This window comes from Pristiophorus japonicus, chromosome 16, assembly GCF_044704955.1.
Source record: "Pristiophorus japonicus isolate sPriJap1 chromosome 16, sPriJap1.hap1, whole genome shotgun sequence".
NCBI lineage: Eukaryota > Metazoa > Chordata > Chondrichthyes > Pristiophoridae > Pristiophorus > Pristiophorus japonicus.
In genome coordinates this window covers 3,528,662-3,555,279 of record NC_091992.1, presented here as the reverse complement: position 1 = coordinate 3,555,279, position 26,618 = coordinate 3,528,662, and the positions used below count along the sequence as shown (strand labels likewise).

At 54.5% G+C, this 26,618-nt stretch overlaps 1 protein-coding gene, 1 non-coding gene and 1 pseudogene across 2 annotated transcripts in view; all 3 read left to right on the top strand.

Moving 5' to 3' along the window:
* The window catches only part of lrrc75a (leucine rich repeat containing 75A), a 58,969-nt gene that overhangs the window by 26,004 nt on the left and 6,347 nt on the right, over positions 1-26,618 (top strand). The window contains exon 3 of the mRNA XM_070856891.1: positions 17,543-17,655. Within this exon, the coding sequence (XP_070712992.1) occupies positions 17,543-17,655 (113 nt within the window). The remainder of the gene's footprint in view (positions 1-17,542; positions 17,656-26,618) is intronic.
* On the top strand, positions 11,691-11,881 carry LOC139227313 (U2 spliceosomal RNA). The gene has a single exon (XR_011587421.1). It is a non-coding gene; the product is annotated as a U2 spliceosomal RNA (small nuclear RNA).
* On the top strand, positions 12,422-12,600 carry LOC139227221 (U2 spliceosomal RNA; annotated as a pseudogene).

The window sequence follows — 26,618 nt, the reverse complement described above, 5'->3', positions numbered from 1 at the left end:
AGAGAGAGAGAGTGACGGAGGGGGGAGAGAGAGAGAGGGACGGGGGGGGAGAGAGAGAGAGGGACGGGGGGGGAGGAGAGAGAGAGAGGGACGGGGGGGGAGAGAGAGAGAGAGGGACGGGGGGGGAGAGAGAGAGAGGGACGGGGGGGAGAGAGAGAGAGGGACGGGGGGGGGGAGAGAGAGAGAGAGGACGGGGGGGGAGAGAGAGAGAGAGGGACGGGGGGGAGGGGAGAGAGAGAGAGGGACGGGGGGGGAGAGAGAGAGAGGGACGGGGGGAGGGAGAGAGAGAGGGACGGGGGGGGAGAGAGAGAGAGAGGGACGGGGGGGAGAGAGAGAGAGAGAGGGGACGGGGGGGAGAGAGAGAGAGGGACGGGGGGAGAGAGAGCGAGAGGGATGGGGGGAGAAAGAGAGAGGGACGGGGGGGGGGAGAGAGAGAGGGACGGGGGGGAGAGAGGAGAGAGGGGATGGGGGGGAGAGAGAGAGAGGGACGGGGGGAGAGAGAGAGGGTGACGGGGGGGAGAGAGAGAGAGGGACGGGGGGAAGAAAGAGAGAGGGACGGGGGGGAGAAAGAGAGAGGGACGGGGGGAGAAAGAGAGAGGGACGGGGGAGAGAGAGAGAGAGGAACGGGGGGGAGAGAGAGAGAGGGGACGGGGGAGAGAGAGAGAGGGACACGGGGGGAGAGAGAGAGAGGGACGGGGGGGGAGAGAGAGAGAGGGACAGGGGGGAGAGAGAGAGAGGGACAGGGGGGGAGAGAGAGAGGGGACACGGGGGAGGAGAGAGAGGGGGACACGGGGGGAGAGGAGAGAGGGACGGGGGGGAGAGAGAGAGAGAGAGGGACAGGGGGGGAGAGAGAGAGAGGGACGGGGGGGGAGAGAGAGAGAGGGACGGGGGGGAGAGAGAGAGAGGGACGGGGGGAGAGAGAGAGGGACGGGGAGAGAGAGAGAGGGACACGGGGGAGAGAGAGAGAGGGACGGGGGGGGGAGAGAGAGAGAGAGGGACGGGGGGGAGAGAGAGAGAGAGAGGGACAGGGGGGGGAGAGAGAGAGGGACACGGGGGGAGAGAGAGAGAGGGACACGGGGGAGAGAGAGAGAGGGACGGGGGGAGAGAGAGAGAGGGACGGGGGGGAGAGAGAGGAGGGATGGGGGAGAGAGAGAGAGGGACGGGGGGGAGAGAGAGAGAGGGACGGGGGGGAGAGAGAGAGAGGGACGGGGGGGGAGAGAGAGAGAGGGACAGGGGGGAGAGAGAGAGAGGACACGGGGGGAGAGAGAGAGGGGGATGGGGGGGAGAGAGAGAGAGGGACGGGGGGGGAGAGAGAGAGAGGGACGGGGGGGAGAGAGAGAGAGAGGGACGGGGGGGAGAGAGAGAGAGAGAGAGAGAGAGAGGGACGGGGGGGGGGGGGAGAGAGAGAGAGAGAGGGGCGGGGGGAGAAAGAGAGAGGGGCGGGGGGGAGAAAGAGAGAGGGACGGGGGGGAGAGAGAGAGAGGGACCGGGGGGAGAGAGAGAGAGGGACGGGGGGAAGAGAGAGAGAGAGGGACGGGGGGTGGGGAGAGAGAGAGAGGGACGGGGGGGAGAGAGAGAGAGGGACGGGGGGAGAGAGAGAGAGGGACGGGGGGAGAGAGAGAGAGAGAGAGAGGGACGGGGGAGAAAGAGAGAGGGACGGGGGGGAGAAAGAGATAGGGACGGGGGGAGAAAGAGAGAGGGACGGGGGAGAGAGAGAGAGAGGAACGGGGGGAGAGAGAGAGGGGGACGGGGGGGAGAGAGCGAGGGGACGGGGGGGAGAGAGAGAGAGGGATAGGGGGGAGGAGAGAGAGAGAGGGAGAGGGGGGAGAGAGAGAGAGGGACGGGGGGAGAGAGAGAGAGAGAGGGACGGGGGGAGAGAGAGAGAGGACGGGGGGAGAGAGAGAGGGGACGGGGGGGGAGAGAGAGAGGGATGGGGGGGAGAGAGAGAGAGAGGGATGGGGGGGAGAGAGAGAGAGGGACGGGGGGGAGAGAGAGAGAGGGACGGGGGGGGGAGAGAGAGAGAGAGAGAGGGACGGGGGGGAGAGAGAGAGAGGAGAGGGACGGGGGGGAGAGAGAGAGGGACGGGGGGGGGGGGAGAGAGAGAGGGGACGGGGGGGGAGAGAGAGAGGAACGGGGGGGAGAGGAGAGAGAGAGGGACGGGGGGGGAGAGAGAGAGGAACGGGGGGGGAGAGAGAGAGAGGGACCGGGGGGAGAGAGAGAGAGGGATGGGGGGGAGAGAGAGAGAGGGACGGGGGGGGAGAGAGAGAGAGACGGGGGGAGAGAGAGAGAGGGATGGGGGGAGAGAGAGAGAGGGACGGGGGGAGAGAGAGAGAGGGACGGGGGAGAGAGAGAGAGGGACGGGGGGAGAGAGAGAGAGGGATGGGGGGGGAGAGAGAGAGAGGGACGGGGGGAGAGAGAGAGAGGGACGGGGGAGAGAGAGAGGGGGACGGGGGGGGAGAGAGAGAGGGGACGGGGGGGAGAGAGAGAGAGGGATGGGGGGAGAGAGAGAGAGAGGGACGGGGGGAGAGAGAGAGAGGGACGGGGGGAGAGAGAGAGAGGGGACGGGGGAGGAGAGAGAGGGACGGGGGGAGAGAGAGAGGGGGACGGGGGGAGAGAGAGAGGGGGACGGGGGGGAGAGAGAGAGAGAGGGATGGGGGGGAGAGAGAGAGAGGGACGGGGGGGAGAGAGAGAGAGGGACGGGGGGGAGAGAGAGAGAGAGGGACGGGGGGAGAGAGAGAGAGAGAGAGAGAGGGACGGGGGGAGAGAGAGAGAGAGGGACGGGGGGAGAGAGAGAGGGACGGGGGGGAGAGAGAGAGAGGAAGGGGGGGAGAGAGAGAGAGGGACGGGGGAGAGAGAGAGGGGGACGGGGGGGAGAGAGAGAGAGGGGACGGGGGGGGAGAGAGAGAGGGTGACGGGGGGAGAGAGAGAAAGGGATGGGGGCGAGAGAGAGAGAGAGAGAGGAGGAGAGGAGAGAGAGGAGGGAGGGAGAGAGAGAGAGGGGGGGAGAGAGAGAGAGGGACGGGGGGGAGAGAGAGAGAGAGAGGGGGGAGAGAGAGAGAGGGACGGGGGGGAGAGAGAGAGAGAGAGGGACTGGGGGAGAGAGAGAGAGAGGGACTGGGGGAGAGAGAGAGAGGGGGACTGGGGGAGAGAGAGAGAGAGGGACTGGGGGAGAGAGAGAGAGAGGGGACTGGGGGAGAGAGAGAGAGAGAGGGACTGGGGGAGAGAGAGAGAGGGACTGGGGGAGAGAGAGAGAGAGGGACTAGGGGAGAGAGAGAGAGAGGGACTGGGGGAGAGAGAGAGAGAGGGACTGGGGGAGAGAGAGAGAGAGGGACGGGGGGAGGGAGCGAGGCACGGGGGGTGAAAGAGAGAACATAAGACCATAAGAAATAGGAGCAGGAGTTGGCCATCTGACCCCTCGAGCCTGCTCCACCATTTAATAAGATCATGGCTGATCCGATCATGGACTCAGCTCTGCTCCCCATAACTCCTTATTCCCTTATCGCTCAAATATCTGTCTATCTCCGCCCTAAATATATTCAATGACCCAGCCTTCACAGCTCTGTGGGGCAGAGAATTCCACAGATTTACAACCCTCTGAGAGAAGAAATTCCTCCTCATCTCAGTTCTAAATGGGTGGCTCCTTATTCTGAGACTATGTCCCCTAGTTTTAGTTTCCCCTATGAGTGGAAATATCCTCTCTGCATCCACCTTGTCGAGCCCTCTCATTATCTTATATGTTTCAATAAGATCACCTCTCATTCTTCTGAACTCCAATGAGTAGAGGCCCAACCTACTCAACCTATCCTCATAAGTCAACCCCCTCATCTCCAGAATCAACCTAGTGAACCTTCTCTGAACAGCCTCCAATGCAAGTATATCCTTCCTTAAATACGGAGACCAAAACTGTACACAGTACTCCAGGTGTGGCCTCACCAATACCCTGTACAGTTGTAGCAGGACTTCTCTGCTTTTATACTCTATCCCCCTTGCAATAAAGGCCAACATTCCATTTGCCTTCCTGATCACTTGCTGTACCTGCATACTTGAAACTTTTTGTGTTTCATGCACAAGGATCCCCAGGTCCCTCTGTACTGCAGCACTGTGCAATTTTTCTCCATTTAAATAATAAATTGTTTTCTATTTTTTCTCCCAAAGTGGATAACCTCACAATTTCCCACATTATACTCTATCTGCCAAATGTTTGCCCACTCACTTAACCTGTCTATTTCCCTTTGCATATTTTTTGTGTCCTTCTCACAATTTGCTTTCCCACCCATCTTTGTATCATCAGCAAACTTGGCTACATTACACTCGGTCCCTTCATCCAAATCATTCATATAGATTGTAAATAGTTGAGGCCCCAGCACTGATCCCTGGGGCACCCCACTGGTCACTGTTTGCCAACCAGAAAATGACCCATTTATCCCGACTCTCTGTTTTCTGTTAGTTAGCCAATCCTCTGTCCATGCTAATATATTACCCCAAATCCCATGAACGTTTATCTTGTGCAGTAACCTTTTATGTGGCACTTTATTGAATGCCTTCTGGAAATCGAAAGAGAGGAGAGAGGGAGACAGAGAGAAAGTGACAGGGAGAGAGAGAGGCGAGAGGGAGAGGCAGAAAGAGACGGAGAGAGAGAGTGAAGGAGAGAACGAGGGAGAGACAGGGTGAGTGACATGGAGAAAGAGAGAGAGAGAGTGGGGAGAAAGCGAGAAAGAGACTAGGGGAGAGAGAGGGTGAGCGTCAGAAAGAGACAGGCAGTGACAGAGAGAGAGTGGAGGAGAGGGGGAGATAGAGAGAAAGTGACAGGGAGAGAGAGAGGCGAGAGGGAGAGGCAGAAAGAGACGGAGAGAGAGAGTGAAGGAGAGAAAGAGGGAGAGACAGGGTGAGTGACATGGAGAAAGAGAGAGAGAGAGTGGGGAGAAAGCGAGAAAGAGACTAGGGGAGAGAGAGGGTGAGCGTCAGAAAGAGACAGGCAGTGAGAGAGAGAGAGTGGAGGAGAGGGGGAGATAGAGGTAGAGAAAGAGACGGAGACACAGAGAGACACCAGACACAATGCCGCATTTTAAGTCACATAAATACAAAGTGAGCAGATTGGTGAACAGCGTGACCTTCCTCTGGCCCAGGTTGGTGATCTCCCCCCTCCCCGTTGCCTCGAGCGTGTGAGTAATCTTCTGGAACGTGCGGACTCCCTGCCTCCTCTCTCACGCCCTGGGAGAGTCGGAGAACAAGCCGATCCCCAGAGTGAAACACTAACACATTCCACAGCAGCTGCATCACAGGCCGGGAATTGCAGCTTAATCCCAGCTGGCAGCACACGCGGATTGCAGGGTCTGAGCCTCTCTCCCGGTGTTCCCGAGCCCCGGGGCGGTGTGGCCTCTCTCCCGGTGTTCCCGAGCCCCGGGGCAGCGGAGCTGCTGGCCCGGCCAGTGAGCGGATTTTGCATTTAACAACCGGAGAGCTGGCTGTGTGGGAGCTCCTGAGCTTAAAGGGAATGTTGTCCCCAAGGATCTATCCTCAGCCCCTGTTGTTTCTCATCTACATGCTGCCCCTCGGCGACATCATCCGGAAACACAGCGGCAGTTTCCACATGTACATTATTGACACCCAGCTCCACCTCACCCCCACTTCTCTTGACCCCTCCGTGGCCTCTGATTTGTTACGCTGCTTGTCCGACACCTGTCAGCCGTGGCTCAGTGGGTCGCACACTCGTCTCAGAGTCACAAGGTCGTGTGTTCAAGTCCCACTCCAGGGATTTGAGCACAAAATCTAGGCTGACACTCCAATGCAGTGGTGAGTGAGCGCCGCACTGTCGGAGGGGCAGTACTGAGGGAGCGCCGCACTGTCGGAGGGGCAGTACTGAGGGAGCGCCGCACTGTCGGAGGGGCAGTACTGAGGGAGCGCCGCACTGTCGGAGGGGCAGTACTGAGGGAGCGCCGCACTGTCGGAGGGGCAGTACTGAGGGAGCGCCGCACTGTCGGAGGGGCAGTACTGAGGGAGCGCCGCACTGTCGGAGGGGCAGTACTGAGGGAGCGCCGCACTGTCGGAGGGGCAGTTTTGAAATCAGATGACCAGATCATCTGTTTTAATGATGTTGATTGGCTCCTGGACACTGGGGAGAACTCCCTTGCTCTTCTTCGAAACTGTGTCATGAGATCTTTTACGCCACCTGAGGGCAAATGGGAGCTTGGTTGAAAGTCAGTGCAAGGCTCCCTCAGTACAGCCAGGGATTGGATTGGGATGAGGGGACGGTGATGGGTTGCTGGGAAGAGGTGAGGGGGAGTGAGAGGCAGGGCAGGGGTTGGGGAAGTGATGGGGTTAAGGGGTAGTGTGTGGATTGGGGGCGGGGCGGAGGGGTGAGTGGGGCGGGCTGGTTCTGTAACTGCTGAAATTTGCCCTTTGCTGAGCGGATGAAATTGGAAACATCAGAAACGAGTGAACCTGCTCCGAGTGTGTGTGGGAAGACTCCTGGTGATCAGAAGCACTCCGGTCTGCCTGGGCTAAAATATCAAGCGCATTCCATTCTTCCCCAACTACATGTCTCAACCTGAGTGCCCCACCCCTTCCCCCTCCCCCTTCACCCCAATACCCTCCCCCCTTCACCCCAATACCCTGCCCCCTTCACCCCCTCCCCTTCGCCCCAATACCCTCCCCCTCCGCCCTCCATCTCTCCACCTCTCCCCTTCCGCCTCTCCCCCTCCCCCCTCCGCCTCTCCCCCTCCCTCTTTGCCCCAATACCCTTCCCCCTCCACCTCCTCCCCTTCACCCCAATACCCTCCCCTCCACCTCTCCCCCTCCCCCTTTGCCCCAATACCCTCCCACCTCCGCCTCTCCCCCGTCCCCCCCCGCCTCTCCCCGTCCCCCTTTGCTTCTCCCGGTCCCTAAACCTCCGCCTCTCTTTCCTCCTTTAAGACGCTCCTTAAAACCGAGCTTTTGGCCACCTGCCCCAATATCTCCTCCTGTGGCTCGGTGTCAAATTTTGTTTGATTTATGCTCCTGTGAAGCACCCTGGGACATTTACTACATTAAAAGCGCGATATAAATAATTATTATTGCTGTGTAACTGTACAGAGTCACTGTTTATTCAGGGTAAGGGTCACTCACTGTGTAACTGTACAGAGTCACTGTTTATTCAGGGTAAGGGCCACTCACTGTGTAACTGTACAGAGTCACTGTTTATTCAGGGTAAGGGTCACTCACTGTGTAACTGTACAGAGTCACTCTTTATTCAGGGTAAGGGTCACTCACTGTGATGTCATGTATTCAACCAGCATTGTAACCCATGTATAAACTGACCTAAGTTGTACACCGTGAGAATAATGACCACTAGGTGAGAGACACTCCTAACCTGGACCTTCAGGTATAAAAGGGGAAGCTCCACCCTCCTTCATCACTTGAGTGCTATGGAATAAAGGACAGGTAACAGACTGACCTTCTCTCAAGCATGAGCCTCGTGTGCATTTATATTGTATAGTAAGGACGTATCAATGGCGACGAGAAACTGGGATTTAAACCACGTGAGCATGGCCACAAGCAGAACAGACGAGAGGTACTGTGTTAAGGAATGGTTGGGACAGAAATTCAACATTGTTAAAGCAGCACACAGTTCTCCAGGCAGACAAGGGCAGTCAGGCATGCCCCAACATGTAGTCGAACCCAGAGGGGGAGTTCGACAGAGACAATGGCAAGCTGAACGGCGATTCACGCCATTGCAAGGGACAATGCGGCCAGTAATGGGGCCATCAACACCTGTTAATGGTGCACTCAAGGACAGTCACAGGGGCAGTCAGGGACGATCGACTGGCAAGGGACCTTTTGTTTCCAACAGCAGCTCATGTTGTAGGCGTGGAGGCACACACTCAGCCGGAGTTTGCAGAGATGAGCAAAATACCTGCAGAAATTGCAGAAATGAACGCTGGGGGAAATCGCTGGAAGCTGAAGTTCAGCGAGTTCATGTGGAGCACGTATACAGTTCATACACCAGGACGCCACCGATAATGATGAAAGAGCTCCTCAATGGCATCCCAGTATCAATGGAGTTAGACACGGGGGCCAGCCAGTCCCTGATCAGTATCAAACAGTTCGAAAAGTTGTAGGCGTCCAAGGCCAGGAGGCCAAAATTATCGCCGATTGACGCACAGCTACAGACTTACACAAAGCAGATCATTCCGGTGCTAGGCAGCGCCACAGTAGTCGTGACCCACAAAGATTCGCAGAACAGGTTGCCACTCTGGATTGTCCCAGGGGACGGTCCCGCACTACTGGGGAGGAGTTGGCTTGCTGTCATGAACTGGAAATGGGGCGATGTCAATGCAATTTCCTCTGTGGAGCGAGTATCATGCTCACAGATCCTGGACAAATTTGACTCATTATTTCAACCTGGCATCGGCACTTTCATGGGGGCCAAGGTAGTGATTCACATAAACCCGGACGCCAGGCCAGTACACCACAAGGCCAGAGCGGTGCCGTACGTGATGCGGGAAAAGATAGAAGGCGAATTGGACCGCCTGCTGAGGGAAGGCATCATCTCGCCAGTCGAATTCAGTGACTGGGCGAGCCCGATTGTGCCGGTGCTCAAGGCGGATGGGTCGGTCAGGATATGTGGTGATTACAAGGCCACCATCAATCGGGTGTCACTCCAAGACCAGTACCCGCTACCGAGAGCGGAGGACCTCTTTGCGACACTATCCGGTGGCAAACTTTTTTCAAAATTGGACCTGACCTCAGCTTACATGACCCAGGAGCTGGCGAGTGAGTCGAAGAAGCTGACCACCATCACGACACACAAGGGGTTGTTTGAGTACAACAGATGTCCGTTCAGGATTCGCTCGGCTGCCGCGATCTTCCAATCAAATATGGAAAGCCTCCTCAAGTCGATTCCAGGGACGGTGGTTTTTCAGGACGACATCCACATCACGGGTTACGATACTGAAGAACACCTCCACAACCTGGAGGAGGTGCTACGCAGACTGGACCGGGTAGGGCTGCGATTGAAAAAGGCGAAGTACGTCTTCCTAGCTCCAGAGGTAGAATTCCTGGGGATGAGGGTAGCAGCAGACGGGATCAGCCCTACTGCGTCCAAGACAGAAGCGATCCAGAGAGCACCCAGACCCCGTAACACGGCGGAGCTGCGTTCGTTCCTGGGGCTCCTGAACTATTTTGGTAACTTTCTTCCCAAATTGAGCACGCTGCTAGAGCCGCTACACGTGCTCCTACACAAAGGTCGCGAATGGGTCTGGGGGGACAGCCAGGAAAGGGCTTTTAATAGAGCATGCAATTTGTTATGTTCCAACACTCTGTTAACACTATACGACCCATGTAAGAAACTTGTGTTAACATGCGATGCGTCGTCCTATGGTGTCGGGTGTGTGTTGCAGCATGTCAATGTCAAGGGTCAGTTACAGCCGGTAGCTTATGCCTCCAGGAGTCTGTCCCAGGCTGAAACGGGTTACGGGATGGTAGAAAAGGAGACGCTCGCATGTGTATATGCGGTAAAGAAAATGCACCAGTACCTGTTTGGCAGGAAATTTGAGCTGGAGACAGATCACAAACCCCTAACGTCCCTTTTGGCCGACAACAAGGCCATAAATGCAAACGCATCGGCCCACATACAGAGGTGGGCACTCACGTTAGCCGCCTATGACTACACAATTCGGCACAGACCGGGCACTGAAAACTGCGCCGATGCACTCAGCAGGCTCCCACTAGCCAGACCGAGCATGGTGCTGAGATGGTCATGGCTGTTGAAGCTTTCGGAAGCGAAGGCTCACCCATGACAGTCCGACAGATTAAAGTCTGGACAAGTAGAGACCCGCTATTGTCTCCAGTCAAGAAATGTGTCCTGAATGGGGACTGGGCAGCCACGTACAGGGCATGCCCTGAGGAATTTAAACCATTTCACAGGCGCAGGGATGAACTCTCGATTCAGGCCGATTGCCTACTGTGGGGAAACCGCGTAGTCATGCCCCAGATGGGCAGAGAGGTGTTCATCAGAGAACTCCACAATGGGCACCAGGGCATTGTCATGATGAAGGCTATTGCCAGGTCACACGTTTGGTGGCCAGGGATAGACGCAGATCTGGAACTTTGTGTTCGCAGGTGCAACACGTGTGCCCAGCTGGGCAATGCGCCCAGGGAAGCCCCCGTTAGCCCCTGGCCATGGCCCACCAAGCCTTGGTCACGCATCCATATGGACTACGCAGGTCCTTTCATGGGAAAAATGTTTTTGGTTGTAGTAGACGCCTACTCCAAATGGATCTAGTGTGACATTTTAAATTCAAGCACATCCTCTGCCACGGTAGAAAGTCTACGGGCAATGTTCGCCGCCCACGGTCTACCGGACGTCTTGGTGTCGACAATGGCCCGTGCTTCACAAGCACTGAATTCCAGGACTTCATGGCAGGCAATGGAATTAAACATGTCAGAACGGCACCGTTCAAGCCAGCCTCAAAGGCCAGGCAGAACGAGCAGTGCAGATAATCAAACAGGGGATGCTCAGAATCCAAGGGGGTTCCCTACAAACCCGCCTATCACGCCTCCTGTTGGCCAATAGATCCCAACCACACTCGCTCACAGGAGTTCCACCCGCAGAGCTGCTAATGAAAAGGACGCTCAAAACCCGGCTATCCCTTATACACCCCACCATGAAAGAAATTGTCGAGAGCAGGCGCCAGTCACAATATGACTACCATGACAGGAATGCGAGGGCGCGATGTATTGATGTAAATGACCCTGTTTTTGTCCTCAACTACGCTGCAGGGCCCAAATGGCTCGCAGGCACTGTGGTTGCCAAAGAGGGAAATAGGATTCAGGTAGTTAAACTTACCAATGGACAAATCTGCCACAAACACGTGGATCAAACTAAAAGGAGGTTCAGTAACCCCATCGAAGAAGCAGAGGAAGAACATGATGTAGAGTTCACTCCACCACAGGTGACCGAACACCGGAACCAAAGGGAGGAGAGCCCACCTGAGTGTCTGCTGTTTGCGGTGCCTCAGGCCTGTCCGGACTGGACAGGCCTGAGGCACCGCAAACAGCAGACACTTAGGCCAGCGCCCAACAACCGGAGCCCCAACTCAGGCTCTCTACAAGAGAGCGTAAACCACCAGAGAGACTCAACCTGTGATCCCAATAAGACTTTGTGGGGGGGGAGGTGATGTCAAGTATTCAACCAGCATTGTAACCCATGTATAATCTGACCTAAGTTGTACACCGTGAGAACAATGACCACTAGGTGGGAGACACTCCTAACCTGGACCTTCAGGTATAAAAGGGGAAGCTCCACCCACCTTCATCACTTGAGTGCTATGGAATAAAGGACAGGTCACAGACTGACCTTCTCTCAAGCATGGGCCTCGTGTGCATTTATACTGTGTAGTAAGGACGTATCAGTAACTGTACAGATTCACTGTTTATTCAGAGTAAAGGTCACTCACTGTAACTGTAGAGTCACAGTTTATTCAGGGTAAGGGTCACTCACTGTAACTAGGAGGTGGGTGGGGGACCTGACCCATCCACCTCCATGGCACGAACCTGGTATTGCAGTACTTCCAGGAACGGTGCTTGGGCTCTAGGCCTTTTGGCTAAGAGCATTGGCGCAGGGTGATCCTTGATATGTGCAAGGTGACCTCTGGCGTTTGTGATTTGACAAAGAATTGGAACGATTGGCTACGAATTTAAAAAAAAACTGTACCTTTCGCCCTTTTGGCTAAGATCAAGTGTAGTACCGTTTCTGACCAGCCACCATGACCTCCGGGTGGTTTCTCCCTGGTCAGGAAGGTATATGCTTGCATTTTTGGAAACAGGAGGTGGGTGGGGAGGTTTGACCCATCCACCTCCACGGAGGTGTGTGGGGGACCTGACCCATCCACCTCCACGGAGGTGTGTGGGGGACCTGACCCATCCACCTCCATGGCACGAACCTGGTATTGCAGTACTTCCAGGAACGGTGCAGTGGCTCTAGGCCTTTTGGCTAAGAGCATTGGTGCAGAGTGATCCTTGGCATGTGCAAGGTGACCTCTGGCGTTTGTGATTTGACAAAGAATTGGAACGATTGGCTACGAATTTAAAAAAAAACTGTACCTTTCGCCCCTTTTGGCTAAGATCATGCGTAACTGACCTGATCAGCCACCATGACCTCCGGGTGGTTTCTCCCTGGTCAGGAAGGTATATGCTTGCTTTTTTGGAAACAGGAGGTGGGTGGGGTGGCTTGACCCATCCACCTCCACGGAGGTGTGTGGGGTGGCTTGACCCATCCACCTCCATGGCACGAACCTGGTATTGCAGTACTTCCAGGAACGGTGCAGTGGCTCTAGGCCTTTTGGCTAAGAGCATTGGCGCAGAGTGATCCTTGGCATGTGCAAGGTGACCTCTGGCGTTTGTGATTTGACAAAGAATTGGAACGATTGGCTACGAATTATTAAAAACAACTGTACCTTTTGGCTAAGATCAAGTGTAGTATCTGTTCTTATCAGTTTAATATCCCCTATGGGGACATGATATTGACTTGATTTTTGGACAGGGAGCTGGATCAGGGGCTTGCCCCATCCACTCCATGCACCGACCTGGTATTGCAATGTTTCCAGGAACGGTGCAACTTCGCCTCTCGGCCTTTTGGCCTAAGATCAAACACATTGGCGCAATATGATCTTTGGCGTTAGAGTTGATCTGGAACGAAATTGGATTTAAAAAAAACTGTACAGAGTCACTGTTTATTCCGCGGGATAGGGATCAGTTACATTTGCTAATGTTGTATCACAGGCAGAGTGTTGTCGGAGAGGTTTAAGATCTCCGAGGGACTGTGAGATTTGAAGAATGTTATCGACTTGTCTGTTTAGACTCCAGTTGAAGGGTGGACGAAAGTCCCCTGGATCAGCGCGAGAGCCTGAGGGTGTGTCACAAAGTTATCTGCAAGGTTTCTGAAATAAAGCAGAGCGGGATCGGCTGTGTGACTGCGATCCCAAAACCTCCCCAAGTTCAAACCCCAGGAAACGGCCGCCGAGAGCAGGTTGAACAAAGCAGGCTCCACATTTCGCTTCTAAACTGGGGCAAAGGGAGCGGAGGATTGGCACTTGATGGAGGGCTGTTGTGTGGGCTCAGCCTGAGCTTGGAGCTGCTGGTGTTATTGTTGCGGTGATAAGATGGGCGCTGCCTTATCTGCAAACCGCAATCTGCTCGCTGAGTGCACACCCCGTTCCATGTGACTGAGCAGCCTTGTGAACTTTTACATTTCCAGGTCTCCCAGGGATGGGGGAACTTCAGTGACGTGGAGACACTGGAAAAACTGGGGTGGTTCTCCTTGGAGCAGGGAAGGATAAGGGGAGATTTACTCGAGGTTTTCAAAATCATGAAAGTTTGTGATGGAGTAAATAAGGAGAAACTGTTCCCCGGGGCAGGAGGGTCGGTGATCAGAGGGACACAGGTTTAAGGTGATTGGCAAAAGAACCCGAGGGGGAGAGGAGAGTGTTTTTCTGCAGCGAGTTGTTGTGATCGGGAACGCGCTGCCTGAAAGATTCAATAGTAACTTTCAAACGGGAATTGGATAAATACTTGAAAAGGAGACATTCACCGGGCTGTGGGGAAAGAGCGGGGAGTGGGACTGATTGGATCGCTCTGTCACAGAGCCAGCACAGGCTCGATGGGCCCAATGGCCTCCTATGCTATAAATGTACCGTCCTCCCCACAGGACAGGGCGGGACGTGACATCCCAAAGTATTAGGATTCTGGGCTCCCACTGTATCATCGTTTAGTCAGGTTAAAATAGGGACTTGCACAGTTATAGCACACATCACTGCACACACACAACAAATACCTCTGAAGTGTAGTCACTGTTGTAATGTAAGAAACACGGCAACCAAATTGCGCACAGCAAGCTCCCACAAACATCAGTGTGATAAATGACCTGATGGTCTGTTTTTTTAGTGATGTTGGATAAATATTGGCCAGGTCACCAGGGCAAAATCCCCATCTCATCTTGGAGCAGTGAAATGTGATTTGTTATAGCCACCTGAGAGAGTGGATGGGGCCTCGGTTTAGCATCTCATTCGAAAGACGACACCTCCGACAGTGTGGCATTCCCTCAGTACTGCCCCTCCGACAGTGCAGCACTCCCTCAGTACTGCCCCTCCGACAGTGCAGCACGCCCTCAGTACTGCCCCTCCGACAGTGCGGCGCTCCCTCAGTACTGCCCCTCCGACAGTGCGGCGCTCCCTCAGTACTGCCCCTCCGACAGTGCGGCGCTCCCTCAGTACTGCCCCTCCGACAGTGCGGCGCTCCCTCAGTACTGCCCCTCCGACAGTGCGGCGCTCCCTCAGTACTGCCCCTCCGACAGTGCGGCACTCCCTCAGTACTGCCCCTCCGACAGTGCAGCGCTCCCTCAGTACTGCCCCTCTGACAGTGCGGCGCTCCCTCAGTACTGCCCCTCCGACAGTGCGGCGCTCCCTCAGTACTGCCCCTCCGACAGTGCGGCGCTCCCTCAGTACTGCCCCTCTGACAGTGCGGCGCTCCCTCAGTACTGCCCCTCCGACAGTGCGGCGCTCCCTCAGTACTGCCCCTCCGACAGTGCGGCGCTCCCTCAGTACTGCCCCTCTGACAGTGCGGCGCTCCCTCAGTACTGCCCCTCTGACAGTGCCACACTCCCTCAGTACTGCCCCTCCGACAGTGCGGTGCTCCCTTAGTACTGCACCGGAGTGTCAGTCTGGATTTTTGTGCTCAAGTCTCCGGAGTGGGACATGAACCCACAACCTTCTGACTCAGAGGTGAGAGTGCTGCCCACTGAGCCCCGGCTGATAATTGAAACTAAGCCACGGAGTAACACAGTACTCGAACTTTACACAGGAACAGGCCATTCAGCCCGCCCCGCTCCGTGCCGAGTGTCCGGCCCCCCCGCTCCGTGCCGAGTGTCCGGCCCCCCCCCGCTCCGTGCCGAGTGTCCGGCCCCCCCGCTCCGTGCCGAGTGTCCGGCCCCCCCCCCGCTCCGTGCCGAGTGTCCGGCCCCCCCGCTCCGTGCCGAGTGTCCGGCCCCCCCGCTCCGTGCCGGGGTTTATGCTCCACACCAGCCCCCTCCCACCCTCTCCATCTCCCCCCCTCACCATATCCTTCTATCCCTTTCTCCCCCATGTGTTTATCCAGCTTCCCCTTAAATACATCGATACTATTCACCTCAACCCCTCCCTGTGGCAGCGAGTTCCACATTCTCACCCCTCTCTCTGAATTCCCATTGGATTTATTAGTGACTGTCTGATATTGATGGCCCCGAGTTCTGGTCTCCCCCACAAGGGGAAACATCTTCTCCATGTTTACCCTGTTGAACTCCTGTATCAGGTTACCCCTCCGCCTGCTCTTTTCTGGAGAAAAGAGCTCCCGCCTGTTCGATCATTCCTGATAGTTATAACCTCACAGATCTGGTATCATCCTTGTAAACCTGTTTTTGCACTTTCTCCAGTACTTCTCACAGCCTAGTTATTTGAAATGATAAATTAATATATGTCACCACGGGGTGTAAGAGAGACGAGACTGATGTGAGTGAGCCCTGGACTTCAATAGCAGAAGCGGTGCGAGGATACTGAGCTGAAGGCAGTGCAACTATTGAAGATTTTGTCATCTTTGAATAATTCCTTGGTGTTATTCCCAGCTTGTTGCTCGATAGATCTCTCACTCCCCCTCACCCGCCCGCTTTGTACTGTCGACAGAGGTACGCAGCAATTGTAGTTTCACAATCTTTTAAGGTGCATCACCTCACATCAAACCAAAGGTCGTATCCATAGAGATTTCTTATCAGTAATTGTGTCATGGCAACAAGGACTTACAAGTGTTCACCTCTCTTTGTAGAAAAAGAACGTTGACTTCACACCTGCCTGTTTTTACTGAATATTTACACAGGATTACACACGATATACAGTACAGAAGTAGGTCATTCAGCCCACCCAGTCCAAGCCGGCGTTTATGCTCCACTCGAGCCTCCTCCCGTTTTTCCTCATCTAAATCTATCAGCATATCCCTCTATTTCCTTCTCCCTCATTGGCTTGTCCAGCGTCCCCATAAATGCATCGATACTATTCACCTCAACCCCTCCCTGTGGCAGCGAGTTCCACATTCTCACCCCTCTCTGGGTAAAGAAGTTTCTTCTGAATTCCCCATTGGATTTCTTGGTGACTGCCTTATATTGATGGCCTCTAGTTATGCTCTTCCCACAAGTGGAAACATTCTCTCTATTCACTCTATCAAAACCTTTCATCATTTTAAAGACCTCTATTAGGTCACCCCTCAGCCGCCTTTTTATCATCCTTGTAAATCTTCTCTGCACCCTCTCCAGTGCCTCTATATCATTTTTATAATATGGCGACCAGAACTGTACACAGTGCTCCAAGTGTGGTCTAACCAAGGTTCGATACAAGTTTAGCATAACTTCACTACTTTTCAATTCTATCCCTCCAGAAATAAACCCGAGAGCTTGGTTTGCTTTTTACGGCCTTGCTAACCTGTGTCGTAACGTTTAGTGATTTGTGTATTTGTATCCGAGATCCCTTTGTTCCTCTACCCCACCCAGACTCTCACCCTCCCAGTGATAAGTGACCTCCCTATTCTCCCGACCAAAATGTAATCCCTCACATTTATCTGTGTTGAACTTCATTTGCCAATTATTTGCCCATTCTGTAAGTTTATTAATGTCCTCCTGTAATTTGTTGCAGTCCTCCTCAGTTTTGACTATCCCCCAATTTAGTGTCATCTGCAAATTTAGAAATTGTGTTTTTAATTCTAAAGTCTAAATTGTTAATATAAATTGTGACCAACAGTGGTCCCAGCACTGATCCTGGTGGAATACCACCACCCACCTTCTGCCCCTGTGAATAGCTCCCTTTACCCCCACTCTCTGCTTTCTGTCTCGAAGCCAGCCAGCGATCCATTCTGCTACTTGTCCCTGACTCTGCATTCTCTGACCTGGTCCATCAGTCTATTATGGGGAACCTTATCGAAGGCCTTTTGAAAATCCAGATCAATTACATCTACTGCATTACCCTTGTCTACTCTCTCTGTTACCTCTTCAAAAATTCAATGAGGTTGGTCAAGCAAGACCTTCTCACAGAAGGAGGCCATTCGACCCATCCTTCGAAGAGCTATCCCGTTAGTCCCACTCCCCCGCTGTTTCCCCATAGCTCTGCAAATTTTTTCGTTTAGGTGTTTATCCAAGTTAGATGCAAGTTATCTCTTTCTTGAACTTGTTCGGAACATAGGACTAGGAAGATGCCATTCAGCCCTTCTAGCCTGTTCACCATTCTTGAGATCATGTCTGATCTGTACCTCAACCCCATTTAACCACCTTTGCTCCGTATCCCTCCATCCCCTGACCCGATAAAAATCTATCGACCTCAATCTTAAAACCTCAAATTGACCCCCAGCATGAACAGCTTTTTTTAGTGGGGAGGGGGGGAAGGGAAGAGTTCCAGATTGCCACAACCCTTTGTGATGCCCTCTGTCCCGTCCTAACAAATCCGCAGATTGTATGTTGCAGTAGTTGACTATTCGACCGTGTGATTGTTTTCAGGAAGGAGACTCGGTTGGAGCCATGGAGAAGGTTTGCAGGCAGTTGACCTACCACCTCAGCCCTCACTCGCAGTGGAGACGTCAGGGCCTCATGAAACGGAAACCCCAGGCCTGGTAAATCCCACAAGCCTTTGTTTAATATGCTGTGTTTTCACCCTCTCCCCATATCCCCAGCCCCACCCACCCACCCTCTTCCCATATTCCCAACCCTAACCCCACCCATCTACCCTCTCCCCATATCCCCAGCCCCACCCACCCACCCTCTCCCCATATTCCCAACCCTAACCCCACCCACCTACCCTCTCCCCATATCCCCAGCCCCACCCACCAACCTTATCCCCATATCCCCAACCCCACCCACCCCATCTCCTCTCCATATCACCCATCTACCCATACTCTCCGTTAAACCCCGCCTCCAGTACAGGACTCTCCACGATAACTCTCACACATCCCACTCTTGGTAATTGTTGGATCATACTGTGTACAAAATGATTGCCACATTTGCTTACACAATAAGAGGTCAAAGTTCATTGTGGTGAGGACTCGCTGTCACGGAGTGGTTGAGGTGAATATTATGGATGCATTTAGGGGGAAACTGGATAAACACAGGAGGGTGAATTAGGACGTTTTACTAGGTTAAAGGCGCTATTTAAATGCAAGTTGTTGAACAGAAGGATATGGTGATGGGGTGAGATGGAGAGGGTGGGAGGGGGCTGGTGTGGAGCATAAACCCCGGCCCGGGGCCAAATGGCCTGTTTCTGAGCCGTGTCTCTACATGACGCAGTTTGAGTTGTTTCTGAGATGTAATAGGTGTTTTATAAATTTGGCTGCTTGTTCTGTTTGTTTAAAGTGGGAGATTTTTCTCGTGCTGATTAAAGCCAAGGAATTAATGGTTCCTGTAGACCAATCTCCATTAGCAGCGCGGTGCCCGATGGTGAAGTGATTGAGATCAGACACTGTGCCGACACCAGGCTGTCTCCTGGGACTGTGACTCACCGTAAAAACATTCTGGGCATCGAGCCTGAGGGTTTCTGCTAACCTGCCCAGCCAATCAGCTCCTGTGGTTCATTTAACATTTTACAGACCATTGGTTCCCCGGGGGCTGGTGGGGGGGCGGTGGGGCGGGGGCTGTGTGGTTGGGGCGGGCGGTGGGGATGGCTGGGATGGGGGAGGCCTCAATCACATCTTTTACACCGAGGGACCTGGGCGCAGGTCCAGCCTGGACCAGTGGGATGAGGATCTGCTGCATCTGTGGTGTAGAGGGTTCCCATGTAGAGTGAGTTTGGGCAATCCCAGCCCAGTGTTTCACTCTGTGTTGCACATAGTCCTAGTCGAGTGTCCGCCGTGACTCAGTGGGTCGCACTCTAGCCTCTGAGTCACAAGGTCGTGAGTTCAAGACCCACTCCTGAGACTTGAGCATAAATATCCACGCCAACACTCCCAGGGCAGTGCCGAAAGAGTGCCGCACTGTTGGAGGGGCAGTACTGAGGGAGTGCCGCACTGTCAGAGGGGCAGTACCGAGGGAGCCCCGCACTGTCGGAGGGGCAGTACTGAGGGAGTGCCGCACTGTCGGAGGGGCAGTACTGAGGAAGTGCCACACTGTCAGAGGGGCAGTACCGAGGGAGCCCCGCACTGTTGGAGGGGCAGTACTGAGAGAGCGCCGCACTGTCGGAGGGGCAGTACTGAGGGAGTGCCGCACTGTCGGAGGGGCAGTACTGAGGGAGCGCCGCACTGTCGGAGGGGCAGTACTGAGGGAGCGCCGCACTGTCAGAGGGGCGGTACTGAGGGAGTGCAGCACTGTCAGAGGGGCGGTACTGAGGGAGCGCCGCACTGTCAGAGGGGCGGTACTGAGGGAGTGCAGCACTGTCGGAGGGGCAGTACTGAGAGAGTGCCGCACTGTCGGAGGGGCAGTACTGAGGGAGTGCCGCACTGTCGGAGTGGCAGTACTGAGGGAGCGCTGCACTGTCGGAGGGGCAGTACTGAGGGAGCGCTGCACTGTCGGGTGGGGTTGTCCAGTTTATCCAATTAATTCTCGCGTATCCCTGAAACTATTGCGGTAAATACCTTCCGCACCCTCTCCAAGACCGTGACAAGCAGCGGTGAAATGTTGGAACAGAGAGCGTATCTGAGCAAACCCCATCAACACGATGTAAATCTGATTCCATCACTGGCCGTGAGTCATTCATTTCACACTTCACTATTTAAAAAAAATATTTCTCCTGTTCCTTGTTAGACATCGTAGTCCTTGGTTCTGCTCATTAGTATGTCAACTGTCTCTGCCTGGCATCTTGAAAATCCTCGCATCATATCAGTAATTTATAAAGGGGTGCAGGAACAGAGAGACCGGGAGTGTACGTATGCAAATCTCTGAAGGTGCAGGACATGTTGAGAAGGCTGATAAAGAGGCGTATGGAATCCTTGGCTTCATTAAGAGAGGCAGAGAGTACAAAAACAAGGAAAGTTATAATAAACTTTTAAACCACTGGTGAGGCCTCAGCTGGAGGATTGTGGCCAATTCTGGGAGAGGGTGCAGAGATTGACCAGAACAGTCCCAGGGATGAGGGACTTCAGTGACGTGGATAGACTGGAGAAGCTGGGGTTGTTCTCCTTGGAGCAGAGAAGGTTAAGGGGAGATTTGATTGAGGTGTTCAAAATTATGAAGAGTTCTGATGGAGTAAATAAGGAGAGACTGTTCCCCTGGGCAGGGGGGTCGGGAACCAGGGGAACAGATTTAAGATAAATGATAAAAGAACCAGGAGGAGATGAGGAGAATGTGTTTACGCAGCGAGTTGTTGTGATCGGGAACGCGCTGCCTGAAAGGGCGGTGGGAGAAGATTCAATAGTGACTTTCAAACGGGAATTGGATAAATACTTGATAAGGAAAAGATTGCCGGGCTGTGGGGAAAGAGTGGGGGGAGTGGGATTGATTGAATCGCTCTGTCACAGAGCCGGCACAGGCTCGATGGGCCCAATGGCCTCCTGTGCTGTGTGATTCCATGGATGGTATTTGCGTTGTTTATTTACTGTCTGGGGAATTCAGCATTTCCTGGACCGCGGGGGGGAGGGGGGAACGTGATGAGGATTTGGCAGTCGGCAGGGCACGTGTTGCGGTGAGGTGGCACTGCGCAGGGCAAGAACTCAGATATACTGTTCCCCAGCACTCAACCAGGCAGGAAAAAGGGAGGAAGGTAAGAGGATGACCAGGCCAACAGAAGGTCAAAGGGTTGGGTTCTCGGGGGGTTTACAAGGCAGGAGGGAGAGAGAGCCAGAGCCAGAGCGAGAGAGCGAGCGAGAGAGAGCGACACAGCGAGAGAGAGCCAGAGAGAGCGAGAGCAAGCCAGAGAGAGAGCCAACGAGAGAGAGCGAGATAGCGAGTGAGGGAGAGAGCCAGAGCGAGAGAGCCAGAGCGAGAGAGCGAGCGAGAGAGAGTGACACAGCGAGAGAGAGCCAGAGAGAGCGAGAGCCAGAGAGAGGGCGAGACAGCGAGTGAGAGAGCGAGAGAGAGACAGAGAGAGAGAGCGAGAGAGATCACGACCATCGGACATTTCAAAGCACTTTACAAGCAGTGAAGTACTTTTGGAGTGCAGTCACTGTTGTAATGTGGGAAACGCGGCAGCCAATTTGTGCACAGCAAGCTCCCACAAACAGCAATGTGATAATGGCCGGATCTTCGGTGTTAGTGACGTGGGTTGAGGGGTGAAGGTGTGGTGTGCCTGAGGGCAGTGCAGTGGGCACTGGGTGCGGGACCCTGCCAGCCCGAGCCTGCAGAGATTGGGCCTCATCGAGGGTGGGGTTCGGTGGGTGGGGGGCTCTGCTTTTCTAATGTTTATCTTTGCAACGAATCTTGGAGCTTCTGCTCATACAGCAGAAATGCACCAATGGGAGTCGTGCTGTTGTTGCCATGGGCACCGGCTCGCTAGCTGCAGCAATAATTTCTCTCCGTTACCATCGGCGCCCACCCTACGGGGAAATGGATGGGCTGCTCAGGGTTGTTATGGAGATCATGCAGCTGGCAACTGGAAGTAACCCAGGATTCCCCCCACACCCCTCCGCCGTCCCCCTGTCTCCCCGTAACCCCCCCTCCCCCTCGTCTCCCTCTCCCCCTCGCACCCCCCGTCCCCCTCTCCCCCCTCGTCCCCCTCTCCCCCTCGAAACCCCCTTTCCCCCTCCCCCTCGCCCTCGCCTCCCCCTCTCGTCCCCCTCTTCCCCCCCTCCCCCTCCTCCTCTCCCCCGTCTCCCCCTCTGCCCCCTGTCTCCCCACACACCCCCCCCCCCCGACTCCCTCTCCCCCGGTCTCCCCGCTGTTCCCCGGCAATGTCGAGCAGCTTCAGGAGAGGAGGGGGTGAAAGTTGGGGGAACGTTACCAGCGTACCAATCTGCCAACACTGCAACTTAACGCCATAATATGGAAGAAAGACGTGCCTTTATATAGCGCATTTCCTGACCACCGGACGTCCCAAAGTGCTTTACAGCCAATGAAGTACTTTTGGAGTGTAGTCACTGATGTAATGCAGGAAACACAGCAGCCAATGTGCGCACAGCAAGCTCCCACACACAGCAATATGATAATGACCTGAGAATCTGTTTTTGTTATCTTGGTTGAGGGTTAACTATTAGCAGGACACTGGGGATAACTCCGCTGTTCTTCCCTCAGTACTGTCCCTCCGACAGTGCGGCGCTCCCTCAGTACTGCCCCTCCGACAGTGCGGCACTCCCTCAGTACTGCCCCTCTGACAGTGCGGCACTCCGTCAGTACTGTCCCTCCGACAGTGCGGTGCTCCCTCAGTACTGCACCCCCGACAGTGCAGCACTCCCTCAGTACTGCCCCTCCGACAGTGCAGCACTCCCTCAGTACTGCCCCTCCGACAGTGCAGCACTCCCTCAGTACTGCCCCTCTGACAGTGCAGCGCTCCCTCAGTGCGGCGTTCCCTCAATATTGCCTCCGACAGTGCGGTGCTCCCTCAGTATTGCCCCTCCGACAGTGCGGGGCTCCCTCAGTACTGCCCCTCCGACAGTGCGGGGCTCCCTCAGTACCGCCCCTCCGACAGTGCGGCGCTCCCTCAGTACCGCCCCTCCGACAGTGCGGGGCTCCCTCAGTACTGCCCCTCCGACAGTGCGGCGCTCCCTCAGTACCGCCCCTCCGACAGTGCGGGGCTACCTCAGTACTGCCCCTCCGACAGTGCGGGGCTCCCTCAGTACTGCGCTTGCGACAGTGCGGGGCTCCCTCAGTACTGCGCCTGCGACAGTGCGGGGCTCCCTCAGTACTGCGCCTGCGACAGTGCGGGGCTCCCTCAGTATTGCACTGGGAGTGCCAGACTGGGGTTATGGGCTCAAGCTGTGGAGTGGGACTTGAACCCACGACCTTGAGACTCGGAGACGAGAGTGCTGCTCACTGAGCCACAGCTGACACTGAAAGGGACTCCCTAATATAAGAATGGCCAACAGGCCTGTTATTATCTGACTGTTGTGGAATCGGACGGCAATATTTGGGTGTTTGGGCTGATTGCTGTACAGTGCACTCACAAACGGCAGCAGCTTCAGCCTGTTAACTGACGGACAGATCTGAACACCCTCGCTGTGCAGGGAACCGGGATTGGTGACAGAAAGTGAGCTGGGTCATCGAGGGGACATTGCATTCCGTCTGTGCAGAGTTCTGGTTTGTGCGGGACTGAAGTTACTTTATTTCACCACTTGCGTTCACTCCGGTTTTGAAGTTGGTGGTGAGGTACTGGAGGTTCCAATCATCTTCTGCTCCCTCTTTGCCCAACCTTCTCTCCTCACCCTGGGCTACGCTTCCACTGGTACTGGCCAGACCCCAGCCCTTCCCCCGGTCTTTGTGTGTGTCCAGGGAAGGTGTCAAGTGCACAACCAGGCCGGGCTGATCGTTGGAGGTGTAAGGAAGAATATTTAGGAACTTTGTTGATTCAGGACTTTACTTCAGGAGATTAAACGGACGGCCAGGGTCCATGATAGGGGAGAGTGTACATGGGCTGTGGGAGGGGATTAAATTGGCACTGTAACTATTTGTACTGCACTTTTTTTGACAAACATGTGACGAGCCCCACCCCTGTCAAGCTCCGCCACACCCCCACACCCCCGGCCCGAATCATTCCATGCACGTGGTGCTGAGAAGCAGGACCTCAGGCCCCCACTCTGTCTCTCCGCCCTCTCCCCCACCCAGCCGGTGTGGGACTGAGAGCGCGAGAGAGACTGCGGGAAGAGTGAGAGGCTGGGGGGGGGGGGAGAGAGAGAGAGAGAGCGAGACACGGGGAGAGTGAGAGGCTGGGGGGAGAGAGAGAGAGAGAGAGAGAGAGAGACACGGGGGAGGGTGGGGGCAGGGGAGAGACAAGGGTGGGGGGGCGGGGGAGACATGGGTACGGGGAAGTCGGATCACGTTCTTCCAACCCCCTACAAGGGACATCGTTGGAGTGGATAATATCCAGAAGTCATAACACTGTCAGTATTCATTCATACCCAATAAACCCGTTAACAATCCGCACACAATATGCCCCATCTATGATGGGGTGGGGGGGTGCGGGGGGAAGATGCACTTGCGCTGGGGTAAGGCACTTCGGCTGGGGGAGGGATGTACTTGGACTGGGGTACGGAACTTTAGCTGGGGTCTTTGCTGTCTTCTGGGGAGCTCTGTCCTCTGTCGCTTCAGGAAGTCAAAGTGGATCAAGTTACAATTTGTAAAGTCAGTGAGACCTTGGGATGGGCGGTTCCTGTTACACACTCCAGTGAAACTTCAGGGTGTGGCTTATCCTCCAAGGGGACCAATCATAGACAAAGGGTGGAGCAGGGTGGCCATTTTTGCAGTACAAATAAGCACAGCCTTAAATGGGTGGGTAGAGTCAGTGATGGGGGGAGAGTGTACATGGGCTTGTGGGGGGAGAGGTGTTTATGGTCGAAAAGACCTGTTGCCATTTGGTGACTTGCATTCTGTGTGCTGTGATGTTAAAAACATTCTTGGTCTTCACCGTGTGAGACACTGGGATAAAAAACTGGTCGTGGGTGGTTGTGTGGGAGAAGATAAGCGATGCGTTGCCCGATGGGACACATGTGCAGTGGTGTGGGCAGTGCTCCATTGGGGTGACTCGCTGTTTGTTGTGACCCTGGACTGGCCGATCACTGACCCCACCACCCCCAGAATGGCTCTTGTTTCCTCTGCAGCTGTCAGCTCTGGGATCACCAACTCCAGCTCAAAATAGCTTCAGTTACGGAGCAAATGTTGACTTGCTGCGATACATGCCCAATCTCCGTCCGCCCTGGGTTCATTCCCACTCACAGTCGGTTCTTCGAATGCTGTCTCGGAGTTTGGACGTATGAGTCAGGCTGTGTCTAACTCCTGTGTTATCACAGAATCATAGAAATTTGCAGCACCATTCGGCCCATCGTGTCTGCGCTGTCTAACAAAGAGATCCCACTCTCCAGCTCTCGGTCCGTAGCCCTGTGGGTTACGGCACTTCAAGTGCAACTCCAAGTACTTTTTAAATGTGGTGAGGGTTTCTGCCTCTACCACCCTTTCAGGCCGTGAGTTCCAGACCCCCACCACCCTCTGGGTGAAAAAAAGTTCTCAACTCTCCTCTAAACCTTCCACCAACGATGTTAAATCTGTGCTCCCTGGTTGTTGATCCCTCTGCTAAGGGAAATAGGTCCTTCCTATCCACTCTATCCGGCTCCTCATAATTTTATACACCTCAATAAGGTCTACCCTCAGTCTCCTCTGTTCCAAGGAAAACAACCCCGGCCTATCCAATCTTTCCTCATAGCCAAAATTCTCCAATCCAGGCAACGTCCTCGTAACTCTCCTCTGTACCCTCTCTAGTGCAGTCACATCTTTCCTGTAATGTGGTGACCAGAACTGTACGCAGTACTCCAGCTGTGGCCTAACCAGTGTTTTGTACAGTTCAAGCATAATCTCCTTGCTCTTGTATTTTATGCCCCTGCTAATTAAGACATGTATCCCGCATGCCTTTTCAACCACCTTATCTACCGGGCCTGCTACCTTCAGGGATCTGTGGACCTGCACTCCCAGATCCCTCTGTTCCTCTACACTTCTCAGTGTCCTACCATTTAATGTGTATTCCCTTGCCTTGTTAGACCTCCCCAAATGCATTACCTCACACTTCTCCGGATTGAACTTCATTTGCCCCTGTTCTGCCCACCTGACCAGTCCATCGATATCTTCCTGCAGTCCGCAGCTTTCCTCCCTACTGTCAATCACTCGGACATTCAATCAATTCCAGCTAAAATACATTGGATTAAAGAACTGCTTCTCAATTAGAGGATGGAACAGAGTAGCAAAGTGACAAAGATACGCACTGCACACTTTGAAACGATAAAAATGTGAATCCATTGAGCGGCCCTGGAACAGTCTGACTGTCTGAACCAATCATCGTCCACGGGACATTATAGGATCAATCACACCCCTCCCCCACCGTGTCTGATCAATCAATATCTCAGCAAAGTGGCGGAATAGAACGGGACACGTCCCCATCCGCGGAGGGGGAGCCAGTCAGCCCTCGCTTAATGTCCCTTCCAACAATCCTTTGTGTCTTTGATTGTTTCCTGACCAATATTGCACAGATAACAAGCGTTCCTGGCTTGTTTCTCTTCCGACTCCCATTTCAGTCTGATCGAAGCCTTCTTCTGTTCCCTGGGTCCGAGTCCTGGCTTGTATTATGGAATGGGCAGGCTGTCCTTGAAGGGCCCGTCCCGGGGTTACTGCCCACACGGACCCAGATGGTCTCAATGCCCCGGGTTAACAAGAAGAAAATAATCGGCCAAGGTCACTATCCAGTGACCCCTCCCCTTGGAAGTGTCCATGTGTGAATGTCAAACGGTGCAATCGTGTAGTGTTGAGGGGGTAGGAGCAGCAGTCGGCCATACGGCCCCTCGAGCCTGCTCCGCCATTCAATAAGATCATGGCTGATCTTTCACCTCAACTCCATTTTCCCGCCCGATCTCCGTATCCCTTGATTCCCCTAGAATCCAAAACTCTATCGATCTCAGCCTTGAATATATTCAGAGACTGAGCATTCACAGCCCTCTGGGGCAGAGAATTCCAAAGATTC